Here is an 18,545-nt window from a genome sequence, read left to right as displayed (position 1 = left end):
TTGGGCAAACAAATAACACGTCCAGACAAACAGCTGCACTGTGGAGCCACACCTCTTTCTAATGTCATGCATCTGTAAAATGTTGTCAAGTCATCCTACTAATTAAATATAAAACAGTATAAACACTATTTTACTCTTAGACTCTTTTTTTTATTAATTAGTTGTTTTCCAAAGCAAGCATCACTATTATTATTACTTGTACTGATTTGAACAAACCTGTAACAATACAGTAGCTAAGTATTAATCAGAAACTCATCCTACAAAAATAATGTGGCTTGTTGAAGAATATAACTTGTTTTGAATATAACTTTTCTAAACAACCAAATGTAAGATTTTCACCTGGCCAGCAATACAGAAGGATGGAACTATGTCTAGAGACCAGAAAGAGTGGGGTTTTTGTGACGTAGGACACCAACCTCACCCTACCCTACCATCATCACATTGGTGACTTTTTACACTCACATATTCGAAATTGAATTCGAATTAATGACAAAGTATTTTGGAAATAATTAACCTTAAATGTCAAGGGTGTTGGACATTGACTTAATCTTGAATATCCTGTGGCTTTAATTATGTTTTTCTTACTGGCAACAAAACAGGTGTATTTCGTTTACATCCAGCAAATATGACCTGATTACCTCCGTCAACCTCAACCCAGTCTTCTCATATCTCACCTCATAAAACAATGTCAGTAAGTGGTCCAGTCCTCCTCTCTCAATATCACTCACTCGCAGCACGCTGTACAGTATTAAAGGTTCCAGCCTATTTCTTGATGTTTTAAATGCGATCACACAGGGGTTTCAAATGTACAGGCACGTTACCTTTGCCAGAACATTGTTTTGTTCTCCTACCATTGGATCAAGGATGTAATGTTTATTAATAAATAATATATATATATATATATACTATATATATATATATATATATATATATATATATATATATATATATATATTTTTTTTTTTTTTGGGTTGGGTGGGGGGACTCTTTCTATTAACTTTAGTTTTTTCCTCTAGGTGGCAGTGACTCATATGAAAGATAGAGACTGTGAACAATCAGAAAGGCTTAAGTTATAATAGTATCTTCATAAATATTCATAACAGCCTGTTGAATAGACGTTTAGGAAAAACATATATATATATATATATATATATATTTTTTTTTTTTTTTTTTCAGAACAGCTTTTTCAAAATTTAGCATATTCTGAAATGTCACCAAACTCTTTAATTCTAAGATGGAACATAGAGTACCGGGTACCTATTTACTAGTAAAGAAATCTGAATCAGTTTGAAAGCATATTAAGTGCCAGATGGTTTTCGTGCTAGTCTATTTAACACTATTTGCTGGAATTATTTACAGTTTTGGCAAGCAGATGAAAGTTGGTGGTTTTAGAGTAATTTGATGCATGCTAACACTGCATATGGAGGTACACTGGTGCAATTAACAACAGATCACTTGCTAAGCAACTCATTCACCTAAAGATACATTTTTAATGCAACAAAATTATTTTTGTTATATTATTTTACACTAGTAAAATCTGATAAACCGTAACCATTAAAATAAAATTTCATACTAGCTGTCAGCACATCTCTCGTTCCTCAGTAAACACATAATCAATCTCAGTCTGTTTATTTATTAGAAGCACATTTGCTTCCACATCTGCACACATATTAATAACAGAGCTAAAATAGTGAAGTATGAACACCAGCCAAGTGAGAGCTTGCACACAAGTTAAATGAGAAACAGTATAACCTTCAATTCTAATTCAATTCAGTTCAGTTCTAGATTTATTTATAGAGCAGCTTTTGTGATAACAGTAGATAAGTGTTTAACAGACTACAAGGCCAAAAAGTGAATGTAATATACAAAATACTATGGTATTGTCATTATTTTTCAGGAACCGTGATGTTGCATGATGTTTTTGGAAATATCCCATGGTATTACAGTGGTCTACTTTAAATACCGTGGTATTTGAATGTGTTCGTAATTATTTAGTACTCTTCCTGTGAAACAGCGATTTTACTTTCTTTTCCCTCTTTTACTTTGTTTCTCGTGCTTCACTTTATGGACTTGTTTTGTTCTCTTAGGTGATCATGGATGAACAATAACAGACATATGGGAGAACTGATCTTAAGGTCGAGCAGAAGTAAGCTTGTTTTTGTTATGAGCACTTGAGAATGAACGGAAATCATTATATCATCTTATTTTTCCCAAAACCCAGCTCCATGAATGGTTGCAAAATGTCCACATGGGACACAGGATTCCCAGAATTTCTCATCCTAAATGGACCTTTCTCACTTGATAATATGGAAACTCTGTAATTCAAGATGGCGCTGTGTAATGCGGTAGCCTATTGTGGCAGCACAAGTTATTAGTTTTTCATCTAAGTTTTCTTACAGTTTATTTTTTGTCAAGATGCTTCCTCAGTGGTTCAGATACATTTTACTGCTCTTCATTGTATTCGGGTCACTGCTAAAGAAGGTGAGTTATGCATGGAATATTGCTGGCATCGTTTACACGAGGCGATCAGCTCTTGAGGTTGGGGAAAAGCCTAACATCCCGGTGGAGGTAAGGAGGAGATGGCGAGGCTGTAAAGTGTGTGTGAAGTGGAGGATGAAAAGGAGAAGATTTAAACCTTGTATACCCGCAGTCATTACAGGCAATGTTAGATCCCTGGCGAATAAGATGGTCGAATTTGAGGCGCTAGTCAGGACACGGAGGGAGTACAGAGAGTGCAGAAATATGTGTTTCATGGAAACGTGGCTTCATGAACTGATACCGGACTCAGTAACTATCTCTGGCTTCCATATGGTTCGAGCTGATAGAGATTTAATTGCGAGCAGCAGGAGGAAAGGAGGGGGGCTTGGCTTGTTTGTGAACTCAGGGTGGTGTAATTCAGGGTACATTTCCATTAAAGAGCGTGTTTGCAATCAGAATATTAAGATTGTGGCTGTTGGATTGCGCCCATATTATTTACTGAGGGAATTTACAAGCGTGGTCGCCATTATTGTTTACATTCTTCCATCAGAGAATGCGGAAGCTTCATGTGATGCCATCCATTCTGTGACAACGAATATACAAACAAAATATCCTGGTGCCTTCATTTTGATTACAGGTGATTTCAATCATGTATCTCTCTCTCCACACTCCCTACTTTCTACAAGTTTGTTAACTGTAAAACAAGAGAAAATAAGACTTTTGTTCTGCTGTATGCAAATACTAAAGATGCTTGCATCTCTTCTGCTCTCCCTCCACTTGGAAGATCAGATCATAATTTAGTACTGCTTACACCATCATACAAGCCTGTTGTCCAGCGGCAACCAGTTATAGTGAGAACTGTGAGAACATGTTCTCATGAGGCTTTGGAGTAACTGCATTGTGCACTAGAAACCACTGACTGGAATGCCCTGTATGAACCACATGGTGAGTATATTGATGCGTTAAATGACACTGTCTCAGAGTACATTAACTTCTGTATGGACTGTTCCATCCCTAAGAAGGAGGTCCGCTGCTACTCAAACAATAAACCTTGGGTTAACAGTGATCTGAAGGACCTACTTAATGAAAAAAGAGGACATTTAGGTCAAAAGATAGAGTTTAATTAAAGCAACAATACTAGGGATGTGTGGAGTGGGATAAGAAAGATTACTGGTTTTCAGAAAAAAATGTGGAGGTATAGTGGAGGGTAATGCACAACAAGCAAACGAGTTTAACCTGTTTTTTAAACAGACCACCTTCCAGACCACTCTCATACTCTTCATCGTCCTCCACAAACTTCTGCGTATGTTCCAGCCCACCTATGTCACCTCCTTGTCACACTGGACTATTTATCACAGCCGATAAGGTGAGAAAAGAGCTGGAAAGGTTAAATCAGAGTAAGTCTGCTGGACCAGATGGCATTAGTCCTTGTGTGCTGAAGGCATGTGCTAGACAGCTGTGTGGAGTACTTCAGCATCTCTTTAACTTGAGTTTGCATTTTCAGAGAGTTCCATTGCTATGGAAAACATCTTGTCTGATTCCAGTGCCTATGAATAGACATAATGACTACAAACCCATTGCATTAACCTCTCATTTAATGAAGATAATGGAGAGACTGGTTCTGGCACACCTTTGACCACTAGTGTATCTATTACTTGATTCATGACCTCTGCAGTTTGCTTATCAGCCCCAGGTGGGTATTAAAGATGCAATTAAATATCTTCTGCAAAGGGCATATTGTTTTTCGGATAGACCCAACACCACAGTCTGCATGTTGTTCTTTGATTTTTCCAGTGCGTTTAATACCATCCAGCCAAGAATGTTGAAGGCAAAACTGAAAGATATACAGGTGGATGCTTCCTTAGTCACTTGGATCCATGATTAATTGACGGGCAGGCCTCAGATTACAAGGATGTGTGTCTGAACGTCTGATAAGTAACATCGGGGCCCCTCAGGGAACTGTGCTATCTCCCTTCCTGTTTACAATTTACACTGCAGAGTTTAGGTATTAGCCAAGTTGTCATCTGCAAAAATTCTCAGATGACACAGCTATAGTAAGCTGTGTAGAGGAATGGCAGGAAGAGGAGTACAGAGATCTCATTGACCGTTTTCTGAAGCGGTGTAGGGAAAATCACTTACAGTTAAATGTGGCAAAAACAAAAGAAATTGTGGTAGACTTCAGCAGGAATAAGACCCCTCCAGTCTGCATTGGGGGGATTAATGTGGAACTTGTAAAATCATACAAATACTTGGGAGTCGAGTTGGACAACAAGTTGGAGTGGTCTACTGATACGGAGGCTGTCTACAAGAAGGGCCTGAGTCAGTTATATTTCTTGAGAAAGCTTAGGTCTCTCAACGTTTGCAACAGGATACTCAAGATGTTTTATCAGACTGTTGTTGTGAGTACTGTCTTCTTTGCTGTGGTGTGTTGGGGCACGGGAATCAAAGCAAAGGATGCCAACAGACTAAATAAACTCATAAAAAAGGCTGAGTCTGTCGTCGGCTTTAAGCTTGGTACTCTGGAGTAAGTGGTCAGGGACAGAATGCTGGCAAAGTTGCTGGCAATTATGGACAATGATGCTAATCCCCTTCATAAAACCCTGGATAAACTTAAGAGTAGCTTTAGCAACAGGCTTATTCAGCCTTGTTGCTTGAAGTAACGATATGGGAAATCATTCCTGCCTGGTGCTATTAGAGTGTACAACTTATCTATCTAGGACAGAACTGTGTTAGTTAAAGGGTATTGTGGTCACATGTATTCTAAGTGTTTATTGATTATATTGAGCTGCAATGAAAATTTAATTTAATCTAATGTAATGTAATGTAATGTAATCTAATCTATTCTAATCTAATCTAATCTAATCTAATCTAATCTAATCTAATAAAATTTTATGATGTCATTGAATTTGAGGCCATGATTGACATTTGTTGACCCTTGACTTTGTTGCAATGACAAAAATTTTGCGTTTTGAAGAGTTTGCTGCTTAAGATGTTGTGGTGTTCATTCACATTGTTTCTAGATTATTGTGTAGAGTGAGCAGATACATTTGAAATAATTGCTAAAAGCTTCATTGGCGTTGGCATTGTGTTCTTGTTAGCAATGGTTACCTCCAAAGAAACATGTGCAGCCATCAATCGCTTAGCACCAAATGGTCTCGCATGCAAGGAAATTGCTACAAAGAATATTGCACCTGAAAGAACCATTTACCAGATCATCAAGAACTTCAAGGAGGGAGGTTTGACTGCAGTGAAGAAGTCTTCAGGACATCCCAGAGTGTCCAGCAAGCGCCAGGACCGTCTCCTCCTGAGGAGTCAGCTACAGAATCGTGTCACCAGCAGTGCAGAGCTTGCTCAGGAATGGCCGCAGGTTGGTGTGAGAGCATCTGCACGTACACTGAGGCCAAGACTTTTGGACAATGGAAACTAAACTGCCTGGTGTCAAGAAGAGCCACTTCTCTTCAAGAAAAACGTCAAGGACACACTGAAATTCTTCAGGAAGTACAAGGATTTGACGGCAGAAGACTGGTGCAAAGTTATATTCTCTGATGAAGCTCCCTTCTGACTGTTTGGGACATCTGGAAAATGGAGATGAAAAGGTGAACGCTACCATGATTCCTGTGTTGTGCCAACAGTGAAGCATCCTGAGACCATCCATGTATGGGGTTGCTTTTCAACCAAGGGAGTAGGCTCTCTCATTATTCTGCCCGAAAACACTGCCATTAATAAATTATGGTATCAAAACATCCTACAAGAGCGACTTTTTCCAACGATACATGAGCAAATTGGTGATTGGTGATCTGTGCATTTTCCAGCATAATGAAGCACCATGTCACAAAGCAAGGGTGATGAAGTGGCTTGAAGATCATAACACTGAAATTTTGGATCCGTAGCCAGGCAACTCCCCGGATCTCAATCCCATAAAGAAACTGTGGTCAGTCCTCAAAAGGCGAGTGGACAAGCAGAAGCCCACATATTGTGATCAACTCCGAGAACTAATAAGGCAAGAATGGGTCGCCATCAGTCAGGATTTGGCCCAGAAGCTAATATCCAGCATGCCAGAGCGAACTGCAGAGGTTATGAAGAACAGGGGTCAACACTGTAAATATTGACTTATTATATTTTTTGCCAATAAAAGCCTTTAAAAAGTATGATATGCTATCATTGTTTTTTCAGTATGCCATAGAAACATGTGGAAAAATAATCTACAAATACTGAAGCAGCAAACGCAAAACAAAATTTATGTTGCTGCCAAAAATTTTGGCCATGACTGTACATGATTAATAGTTTTAGATGGTTTTTAATTAATCAGTCATTCATGAATCCTGCATGCTTAATCAGAAACAGAAGACTTCAAAGATATGTGTGTATTGTGTGTCTCATGTGGAAGTAGCATGTGGAAGAAGAGGTAAAAGTGAGTGAGTGGATTCAAAGGCACAGACCATTGATTCCACGAGAGAATCACATTCTTTACAAAAACTGGTTGTTGTTGTTTTCAAACAAGTAATTGCAGATTGTAAACAAAAAAAACACTTGAAAATCAGTTTAGCATCATTGATGTCAAACCTGGCTCCATGCACAAAAATTGGCATTCAGATGACTTACATGATACTTTTATTAAACTATATTATATTTCTATGGTAAAACATCTCCTTTGATGTTATGTGGAAGAATTAAAGTCATACAAATTTGAGACAACATGGTGAGTAAATAATGACAATTATTATAAACAGAGTGATTTTTAACCATGGGCCCTCAGCTTACTTAAAAGAGGGACACGGATTACTTTAAAGTATTTAAATTAATAAATTATGATTATTATATCTAAATAATCTACCTCTGATCTAAATTAAAATGAAGAACATGAGGTTCTTGTAACTTCTGGAATTACAAAATAAATAATGGTTAATTTATTTAATATTTCAATACTCCCAGTATGAAAGTTTAAAAACAATACAGCAAATACCAAAAATATCTTAGCCTGCATCACTTGACTTGATTTCAAACTAAATGCTGATGTTGTTAAATAGAACAAAATAGTGTTTTAGAAAAATGCACCGACTTTAATTGAAAAAGTATGAAGCTGCACTTTGCATTTTCAATAGCACTAGCACAATAATTTTTCTTTCTCCTCACAACAACAAACTGACTGTTGAGGAACAACATGTCCCTTTTTGTTCCATATGGCAAACACAATGTGTAAATCTCCAACAACAGAGGCCAAAGATGATAAAGGTCCCTGTTGCTCCAATACCAGACATTTGTTAGCAATTAGGCGGGTGCTCAGGACTGACTCACTGAAGCACACGCACCGTGTCCCACCTCCTCCTTTTCTCCTCCTTCTCTCTTCATCCATTCCATCCCTTTTCCACATGGAAACAATCTCTCCCTCTCTCCAGCATGTTTCCCAAAGCTGCACATGGTTACTGTCCAAGGTATTACTTTCCTCTGGTTCTATAGCAAAGAGGCTGCATGTTATAGAGGGGTCTTCCTGACACACCAGCTGGACCCACAAGGGTTTTCAACATTGGATAACTCCACAGATTTATTGCCTTACCTCTTGTAAGCAAACCAGTATGCTTCTTGATTGATGCTTGGGATTCTGATGAGTCACTGAAATACATTCCAAGTTTGAACAATCAAACAGGTGAAATATATTCAGTCTCAAGTCTCCGCAGTCATCTTTACGAAACTGACCTGGGGTGACTTTACAGAATCAACATGAAAGGTGAGCAGTGTTTCTTTTTATTGATTTCTACTGACTAATGTGTTATGGTTTTTAAATTCATGTGAGAAAACCATTGCAAACATGAGCGTGCTGACAGCACATATTTAAGACCATAACTTGGAAGTCTAAAGTAAGCAGGGACCTGTTGATTTTGGATGCGAGTTTGTCGTTCTGTTACTTTGAAAACAAAACACATCATGTCTTCATCACTCTCAGCTTGATACCATTTGCTGTTGAATTTTTAGTTAAACACTTAGATAAACCACACTGTTGAGGCAGCACTTGGTTTTTGTCAACACTGAATAATTTGCATTTTTCATAAAAGCCAAGTGAGTTATTTTTGAATGCAAATGGAATATGTGGATCTGCATCCTTTGGTAGGATCTTTAATTTATAGGAAACATAGCCAAGATGAAGGTACATTTTTCACTCTTTTAATGCATAATCCAGAAACTCATGAAAGAGCATGGCTCCTAATGCATTCCTTATGCGGTGAGGGATGTGCGGGGAGTTCTATGTTCTTGGTGTGGGCAGCAGGTGTGGAGCCAGTGCTAACCAGTGTAGTTAATAGCGTTAATCGTCTGTTCGTTTGTTTACGTCTTTTATTGATTTTTCCGAACATTTCTGCCGTATGCACATAAACTGACAGTCGCTACTGATAAGCTACTACTAAATATTGTAGAAGCTTAATTTTCTGTAAAGTTGCTTTGCAATGATTTGTATCGTAAAAAGTGGTATACAAATAAACTTGAATTGAATTTAATTTAATTGAATAACCACACACATACATACGTTCCTTTCAGCTGTTTTCACAGGATCTTCTTAATCTTGATTACATCTAATTTAAATGTATCATATATAATGAAACACACTTGCTCTTCATATTTGTTTATATTTGAACATAAGGACCTGTTTAATAGACTGTTTTGTTACAGTCTAATGCGGTTGCCTTAAAAAAGTTTGGCTTCAGAAAACAAGCTGTAAAACATCCAAGAACGTGTACTTTCATGCAATTAAGTCAACCCATGTGTGACTGTAAACATGTCGATATCTAAAGATGGGAGTAGAGGAGTGAGATTCACCTCCAGTTTTCAACTCTTTTGTTTTCACGAACTATAATATACAGTATGAATGTTTTCAATTACTCTCCATTGAACTCTATGGTTGAACTCTTGGGAAGAACTGCTCATACTTTTAAAAATGCGTGTAAAGCAGTTATACAGCAAGCAGAAATGTAGAGACACTTGTCTTTATTAGTTGTGGTTGGGTTTCTGTGGTTTGGAAAGACCCTGCCCTCTGCCTCTGCTTCCCATCTCTAGTTTCAGGCGTTTCTGTCAGATGTTTTATACCCACTGCATTCATCTGGTCACATAATACCCGTATTACTGGATGTTTCCTGTTTTGGTGCTTTTCAGTAAAGGGTATCCATTTAAAGGCACTGGGCAACCTCCTGAACCCACAGTTTAGAAATCATGCACACCACGCCAATTCGTTCTTTAGGACATCAAAGCCCTGGAAGTTACCCGAGAACACCTCACTCAAGTAGCTTTCCATTGCACGATTTGATGGATTAGAAGAATCCTCAGAAATCTTTGGCCTGTGTAGAAGGTGCTGAAGAGATTAACCACAAACTTTTGACATTGTGAAGTTCTGAAAGGAGATATCATCTTAGACATTGTGCTCCAAGGAGTTCTCAACTATTGTATTGTATTAAACATTTGTCTTCCTTGCTGTATTTCCAGAAAATAGGATAAGCTGATGGATGCCTCATGTGTTGACAACCAAATCTTGGTGGATTAAGTGCATCTTGGTACATCTTGGTGACCAAGACTTTGTTCTGGCTACTGACAATATATAATTTTCTCCGATCTGTATTTACATGCTACCATTGTGAGTCATATGGTTTTAGTTATTCTCACAGTGTTTTGAAGACCTAGAATGAAATTTTAGCCTTTAATGTCTGGGTAGGGGCACAGATGTTATTTGCATAGCTGGTTGCTAACATACTGTACAACATCTGCCCAAGTGGACTGATTTACTTAATTATGTACATGTGAGATAACTGATGATATCCCTCTAATGCTACCTAAATTGTGTCCAGGGTTAAGAATTGCTGTTGATTTAGAGAAAAAACAGCACACATGGCCAGTTTTTGACCTTTAAGTACCATTTACTGTATTTTATTTGTGTAACTTGTAAACTTAAGACTCCCTGCTTGTTTTAACCTTACATCATGCAGCTCAATTTTGAAAGCACACAGATTGTGAGTGCCCACCCTTTATAAACATTGGCATATTCACCTTATGCTTTTAGACTTCTAACCAAATGTAGAAAATTTCCATTTCCTCCAGATCCTCGAATGACCCGGCAAGCTAATTAAATATCCTCCCTCTTTCATTAACTTTCATACCTTTTAAGTTTACTTCTGTTGACCCAGCCATAGTGCTTTTTGAAGCAATGTTTTCGAAGGGAATGCAGACATCCAGACCAGACTGAAGGGTCCCCTCCTTTTCCTCTGTACTGTTGGCAACACTCACACTACCACAAGACCCAAGGTTGCGTCTGCTCCGAGCCACCTGTGTAGCCAGGACTGGTGGGGAAATGTAAAGTCTCTCCACTTTCTCCCTCATCAAGCTTTTGCCCCTTCTAGCACTCTGGCTCTGGTAGACCTGACCTCAGCGGCTTGAGTAGTAGGTATAAACAGTCTCACATGAGCTTAACAGGTCTGGCACGCAAAGCGCGGCTCCAAGACGTGCTCGGGGTTTGAAAAATACAGACCCAAGATTTAAAACAAACAGAAAACGAAGCAGGTGCAAACTCCCTGAGACTGTTGTGTTGAGGGATGTTATTGTAAAAGTGCTTGCTGAATAGTAGTGTCCGATAAAGACAAAACAGGTTGATGTTTAACAGCACTGGCAGTGATAACTGGCATACCTCCTTTAACAACTCTTTACCTTTAGTACAACCCAGTGCCCTGCAGCTGCAGGGTGTAGAGATGTTGAGTCACCATTCCTTGTCATAGCTTGCACCTAAACTCTTGTCCTTTCTTCTCAGCCAGGAACACAATACCACATTTTCATATTTCTGTGCAGAGTTCAAGCCCAATTTTCAAAGCGGACCCTGTCTTGTCTTCAGTGATAATATTACTCTCCAAAACATGGTAGATTGCAGGCTTCTGTAAAGATGCCCTCACATGTTCACGCTTTTTGTTGTGTATTCCTTCTTCCCATGGAACAGTATGCATTGTGGGACATGGATGGTCTTGGAGACCACATAAAATGACATTGACATACCTTTGTTCCTTGTTAATAAAGCTTCTTAGATGTACTCATGGTGTGTATATAGTCCCATTTCTTTCCTCACTTGAAGCACCTCATACATTTTGGTTGTACTCCAGCAGGTAGTAATCAGCTGTTTAGTTAACTGACTGTCATGGGTGGCTGCAATAAGAACCCCCCCCAGCTAACCCTCTGCTGACAATGCTTTTCCAGATGTTCTAACATTCATGCTCTATTCTATTTATAGCTATGTCCTGCACCACACACCGTTTTATTTTTGTGGCTTATGGCCAGAACAGCTGTGGTTTTTCCCACCCATTAAAAACAAACTCAACATGGGCTTCTAAACTCAAAAGGGCCTTACTAAGGGTCCTTTTTGGCATATGTTAAGAGCACCTCTGAATTACAAAATATTCCCAGGCTAGTTTATTCCGCCCAGGAAGAATAAATCCTCCAAAAGATCCAATCAAATTTAGTACACTTCCCTCACCAATTTTGTGTAATTGAGCTAATATAAGGTTCTTTCCAGCAATGACCTCATCTAGTACGAATCGGTCCAAGTTGACTGGTTTTTGTCTTAAGGCTGTGTGCTAGCAAGCAGGCCTTATGGAATTTCAACTCATATGATTTATGTTTCTGGTGATAAAGCGTGTGTGTTATTCCCAGAATAAGTTTATGTTTCAATCTATTGACCTTAATTTGCAAACACATACATCAACCCTGGTGCTTTTTTCCTCTTTTGCAGACAGCTATAGTGGCTACGAGAACCAGCTTTTTAATGGTATGTGGAGTCTGTTTCTTTGTTCAGTTTCATTTGAGCCCTCTTGATATAGACTTATAAGACCAAATATGTGTGTAATTCCTGCAGTGGATTTTGTTGTCCTCTTATAATCTCCTGCAATTAAAGTTTGAGACCTGACATGTTGATATTATGATGGTACAATGTTTATGTTCTGTGCAGGAGGTAGATGATGAGTCTCAAGGGAAACTGTGTTTGATTAGCCAATGCAATGAACAATGATTTAATAGAATTATGATTACTTTCAAGTACGATGTTATAAATTAAAAAGCCATGACTTACTTGTGTTTTGTGCGATTTCTCTTTGTAGAGGAGGACTTAACTGGAGAAGAAGAGGAAATTCCTCCCTTGAGAGGTTAGAAAAATTCATCTTTCTTAAAGATTATTTCTCTCCTTATTAAAGAGGCATGACAGAGAGAGAAAAAAGGAGTTCGTAAAAGAGAGTTAGATAGTAAGCTGACTGTTTTGATAAATATCTGTCTAAATGTAAAAATTGTGCATGAAATTTTTTTTGCAATGGTCTGATGTCTAAAGATGTCTAAAGTGTATATGAGTCAACATTTATCCACCATTTAGTGAGTGATTATTGACTATTGATTACATCTGTTTTAAATGTTCAGTTCTTGACAGCATTCAGAAAAGCTTCATTTAGAGAATTTGCAGGCTCAGTTGAATTATTAGTCATGTAGAATTTGAATAGATTCTCTTTATTGTTTTGATTTTTTCGGAGTGCAGTTGTGTATTTAGGTTTTAATAGACTATTTAATATTGATTTTGGGGTGAAGTTTAAATTTTTTACATACCAGTAAGGATATAATGGTTAGTTCATAATAAAGTTCACATCTTTATGAAAATGTCTTTTTGTGTCCACAGGAAGAGCAAGAGGAGGATGTATGAAATGTCAGCAGACACATTCTCTTCAGCTAGCTGTTAAAATGCTCTATGGTTTTTTAGCTTTGCTCATCATTGCAGTTGCCGTGTTGGCATCCCTTGGTAAGTTGTCAAGGTACAACCATGTTTGCAACAGGTTTTGTTGTTGTTGTTTGTTTGTTTGTTTTCCTCAATCCTTAAATTGACGCCAAAGTGAACAAAGACAGTTAAATTGTAGTAAAATACTTTTACATGAATCAGCAATCAGCATTTTCACATGAGAAGACACAATGCTGGGGGGATTCAGTTATGAGCCAGTGAATGGAATGTAGGACACCCCAATTCTCATCCTTCATACACATGGTTACAACATGCAGTGTGGGTTTTGATTTACCCTAATGCTCAAAGTCAACAATTTCCAGATTTAATAGTTAGACGTTAACCAAAACCTTGCCCGCACAATAAATCTCACATCATGTGTGAAGTTAGATGCCAAATCTGAATCCTTTGCCCCACTAACAAGCATGAAAGCACAATGAAAGCCAATAGTGAAAGAACTACAAATATATTTCACCGTACATAAGTGTACAACAACAAACCTAAGTTCTAAATGCAATGGGGCTTCAACAAGAACTTCATGACTTCATTGTTGTGCTTGCCAGTTCTAATACTACCACGTCAACCCACAACTAGCTAAACTGTGGCAAATCAAATCAATAAGAATGTTGTTTGGTGTGATGAAAAATATATGATGATATATAAAAAATAAAAAAAAAAGCCCAGATAATTCAGAATGATGCCACATACACATCTGTTTCATATTGCTGTAACTCCTCAAAAATGTATAACAAGTATGTGTGTAATATGCATACTACTACTATGTTAAGGAATTTGATGTAGGAAGTTTGCACAAGGCAAGTAGATCAAGTAACAAGTATCCTGTTTAGTGATAAAAAAAATAAGCAATTTCCTTTTATCACCTTTTTAAAATACAGCATGTTACATGCCTTCATACAGCTGGAATATAAATTACAACCGCAAATGAGGTTACATTATACTTTACCAGTCCCCATAGTGCAAGATTAAGTCTTGGTGTGTGAAGAAAGGTTCTTAAAAGAATTCCAAACATGTTTATTCTCAGAGGAAAGAAAGATCACTTAAGCTGGGTTTGCTGTTCCAAAACATTTACGAAATTTCACATTTTTGATTAGAATTAGAAATTTGTATCAAATGTGAATTTATTTATTTTGCTTGCTTATTTCGGATCACCTACATGTCTAAAATAATTGTTTTAATATTATTAAATTTGTCTTTTTATCAGTTTTCAGGAGAGTTGACACCTTATCTGAAGAGGAGACATTTTACCGCAAACAGATTTCAAAGGTCCAAGAAAGCATAAAAGGTAAGAATTCTTATTTTTGAATTGACTATTATTTTTATATATGATTCTGATTTTATATTTTTTTAGTAATATATTTCTTTATGGCTTTAATTGATTTTATTACAGTTAATTGTAGTACTTACACTTATTCCAGTTAGCTGACAAGGCAACAATTAACTTTTAAAGTTTTTATCTAATATTTTTCTAAGCTTTGTTTCAGTTAACAAAAACAATTTTAATAGTTTTAGTTAACGATAAACACAAAGATCTACAACAAGAAAATGAAAATGTAAAAAGAAAAACATGTTCTCACACAGTTTAAAATAGTCCTGCTTTATTTATCTAATTTGTTTGTCTAATCTCTCCATTCACTTCCTGTGGTCAGTGAACCCCTCAGAGAGTAAAACCTTGAGGAATCATTTATTACCAAAATAATGCCCTTCAAAACAGCTGTGCACACAGAGTGCTCAGTCTGTTAAAACAAAACTGCATGTTCATGCAATTTACAGTGTATTTTGTGTCAGCGGTACAAGACATTCACGGTTTCGTGGTTGTATTGCAGATATCAGCGCTGTAAACAACTATTCCAACTGCTTAGATGCTGCTCAATACCAAGAGGAGATTGCCAGACTGAAGAAAGAGTATGAGGAAATCCAGAAGATAGTACTCCGTCAAGATCAGCAGTTGGAACAGGCCACTCAATCTCAGCAAAGTCTTACTCAATCCAGCAACAGAATGACTAGAGACCTCCAGTCCTTTGGAATAATCATCAAGCGGATAAACCAGTCTCTGGGCCAGTACCTGGATCAGGTAACTGGCTGGCAGGTTGTCATCAATGAAACTGATCAGGGCATGAAAACCCTTGTTGAGGATCAGTATGATTTGAAGGCCACAATGCAACAAGTCAACACTACTGTCGCCCTTAGTGCTTTGTGGATAGGTGCTCTTCAGAGGAAGGCAGAAGAGGAGACCTTGGTGCTTCAAAAAATAACAGCAGACTGGCAGAACTACAGCAGAGTTTTAAGTGCCCTGAAGTCCAATGCCAGTGTAACCATGCAGACCGTGAGGGCTGTTCAGAATGGTGTCTCTGCCACTCACCAGCGTATCAGCATGAGTTCAGAGATGGTGCATGACCTCACTCTGCAAGTCATGAACCTTCAGATGCAGCTAGATAATGTCTCGTCTTACATTGATGAACATGAGGAGAACATGCATGACCACCAGTACCATGCCAAGTACTACGAGAACCGGACCGGGGACCGATTTGTGACTTTGGATACAAGAATGAAGTCCATTGAAATGGAGATCGACACGCTCTCTTCCAGCTTCAAAGCAACTGTTAGCCATGTCCGGAGCATGTACCAATACATCAACCAAGAGAGTGCCTCTTGCCAATCCAGGCTGAACAGTCACACAGAAGATTTGCAGAACCTGAACAACACAGTCTTGCTTCTCCTTCACCTTGCTGACACTCTGAGAATGCAGTACATGATGTTGAATGTACGTCTTGATGCTGATGTGAGGAACCTATCAATGGTGGTTGAGGAGATGAAGCTGGTAGACACCAGTCATGAAAAGCTGATCCAGAACTTCACTATTCTGAAAGGTAGTTGTCTACCTTTAGTATAAAGATCCTCAAATTCAGCCTTGTAAGGTCACTGATCTGCAGAGTATTACTCCATCTCTGATCAAATTCTGAAGACCTTGATTAACTTAGGGTTGGGGCCTAACCTCTGTTGGACAGGGGGCCTCTAGGGCCGAATTTGAAGACCTGTTGTAGTGTCTATAAAAATAGGTTCACTTACATGTTCACTTACACTTAAGTGTCTAAGTGTCTTATTTTCTGGATTCTTTATAGGTGTGCCTGGTCCACCAGGTCAAAAAGGAAACAGGGGAGAAACCGGAGCCAAAGGACCTGTAGGTGTAACGGGACCGAAAGGTGACAGGGGACTTGCAGGGAATCGTGGACCTCAAGGACTTAAGGGCGCTATGGGAATTAAGGGTGATCAAGGTGTACAAGGATCTTCAGGAATGAGAGGTGGGCCAGGACTTAAAGGAGAAAAAGGGTCTTTAGGGCCACCAGGGCCTCGTGGTGAAAAGGGACAGAAGGGTGATATGGGGGCTCCTGGGAAGGATGGAATTCCTGGCGCCAAAGGACCGACAGGTATCCGAGGGCAAGCTGGACTCCCAGGGGTACATGGACCTCCTGGACCACTAGGAGTACAAGGCCCTGTGGGACCACCGGGGCCACGTGGAATACCTGGACCACCAGGGAAGCCTGCTCAGAGTTCATGAGCAGATAGACATAAAACTTCAAAATATCCCAAATAGTGATGCACTGATTGCCTTTCTGGAAAGACTGATGATGATGGTGGTAAAGGTCCACTTGGAGATCTCTCTCAAAGCTAGATGATAGTGGGATAGACTCTTCGGGATCTTAGAGGCCCACATGTACATTCCCCAAATATAGAGTTTGCTCTGAGCAACAGTATACTTTGTATAGGCATTCAACACTCTTGGATAGACCTCAAGCCTAATTCTATACAGGATATTGAGCCACTTCACACCAGTTCTTGTTTTAACAATGGTTACAGAGCCAGGCTGCTATGAAACCATTATTTGTACTAGGTACCATTCATTAGACTCAATCATTAGCCAGCATTAGCATATGAACACATAAGCATAGGACGAATGAGACCATGCTTTATTGCTTTTTATGAAGTGTATTTAGTAGTGCAGTATTTGCATCATAATCACAGAACATTCAGAGCAGGTACTCTGAAACATGATTTTTATTATAAGTTCAAGTAAACCAAATATTTCCACTCGTCAAAGGTACCATAGGTTCAAGTTTATGAAACACTGTGCGAAAAGTTACACAGTATTTTACAGTTGCTGGCACTGCATGACACTTCAAAATCAAGGCACTGAGCAAATTTACAGAACTGTTACAAACTGTGCAGACAAATTTATTTAAATGATTGGCAATGTGCAACATTACGTTTTAACGTTCAAATTGGTTTGATTTCCCAATTTGTAAATATAGAATTTTACCAGGTGTAATTTTATGTGGTTAATGTGTTTTTGAGGATTTCATGATGTGTTAGCATACAGTTTATTCTCTCTGCACAGCAATAAAGGGTTATATGAATGTAAAAAGGGGGACATTTTTGTTTAGCATTTTTGAGTTCATTAAGCAAATACAGTTTTATGATTACTATTTCATAATAAAATCATGAAACAAATTTTGAAAATATATTACCTGATTAGCTATCCACTCAGCAAGAACAAAATGTTTTTATAACATTGCGCAATGTTGCATTTTCGTTGATGCTAAGTCATGTTGCTGTAACATTTTAAAAAGCAAACCAAAAACAAAATGTGCAATTTGCAGATTTGGAATATCAAATTACTGAAATATTGAAAAGTGCAAGTACTAAACTACGATGCTGTTTTATTTGACACTATGCTGTTTTATTTGGAAATGTAGACTATCTAACAGGTAGGTTTCTCTTCAAGTTAATGAAAAACATCAGTATATGTTTCTATAACAACAGAAATATAATTCCAAACTGCATCACTTGTTTTATTTCATTATTACAACATGTTAACTGGGTAAAGAGATCTTTTTTTTCATCTAAGTGTAATATCTGTGATATCTGACTACTAGCAAGCATAAACAGTTTCCACATGTGACAATAAATCATCATTATGACTACAGTGAAAAGGTCAGCTCCATTATAATGGATCATTATATGGCTCATTTCGGCAGAGCACTATCAAAATCAAGTGCAAAGCTGAAATAAGATCTACATGATCAAGAGTCAATCTAGTGACATAACTAATGCTAGCAGGTCTAGTGTTGATTAGCATATCACATAATGACATTTACAGTATGTTTCATCTCTTGACATACAGTACATAAAAGAAATGAGTTGTTTTGTCATAGATAGTGTTAAATTTTCTTATTGAATCTTGACTGTAAGTTCCAATCAGGAAACAAACCATCAACAT

At 38.0% G+C, this 18,545-nt stretch overlaps 1 protein-coding gene across 1 annotated transcript; it reads left to right on the top strand.

The window, feature by feature from the left end:
* The first annotated feature begins 7,835 nt into the window (after positions 1-7,835).
* On the top strand, positions 7,836-18,251 carry LOC109084478 (scavenger receptor class A, member 3). Its single transcript, XM_042746808.1, has 7 exons — positions 7,836-8,203; positions 12,227-12,262; positions 12,591-12,635; positions 13,154-13,273; positions 14,472-14,552; positions 15,094-16,137; positions 16,390-18,251. The coding sequence occupies exons 1-7, from the start codon at positions 8,197-8,199 to the stop codon at positions 16,824-16,826; spliced, it is 1,770 nt and encodes a 589-aa protein (XP_042602742.1). The 5' UTR covers positions 7,836-8,196; the 3' UTR covers positions 16,827-18,251.
* The last annotated feature ends 294 nt before the right edge of the window (positions 18,252-18,545 follow it).

The sequence above is a fragment of the Cyprinus carpio genome, chromosome B20 (genome assembly GCF_018340385.1).
Source record: "Cyprinus carpio isolate SPL01 chromosome B20, ASM1834038v1, whole genome shotgun sequence".
Classification (NCBI taxonomy): Eukaryota; Metazoa; Chordata; class Actinopteri; order Cypriniformes; family Cyprinidae; genus Cyprinus; species Cyprinus carpio.
The sequence above is the reverse complement of the archived record's forward strand: the minus strand, read 5'-3'. Positions and strand labels throughout refer to the sequence as shown.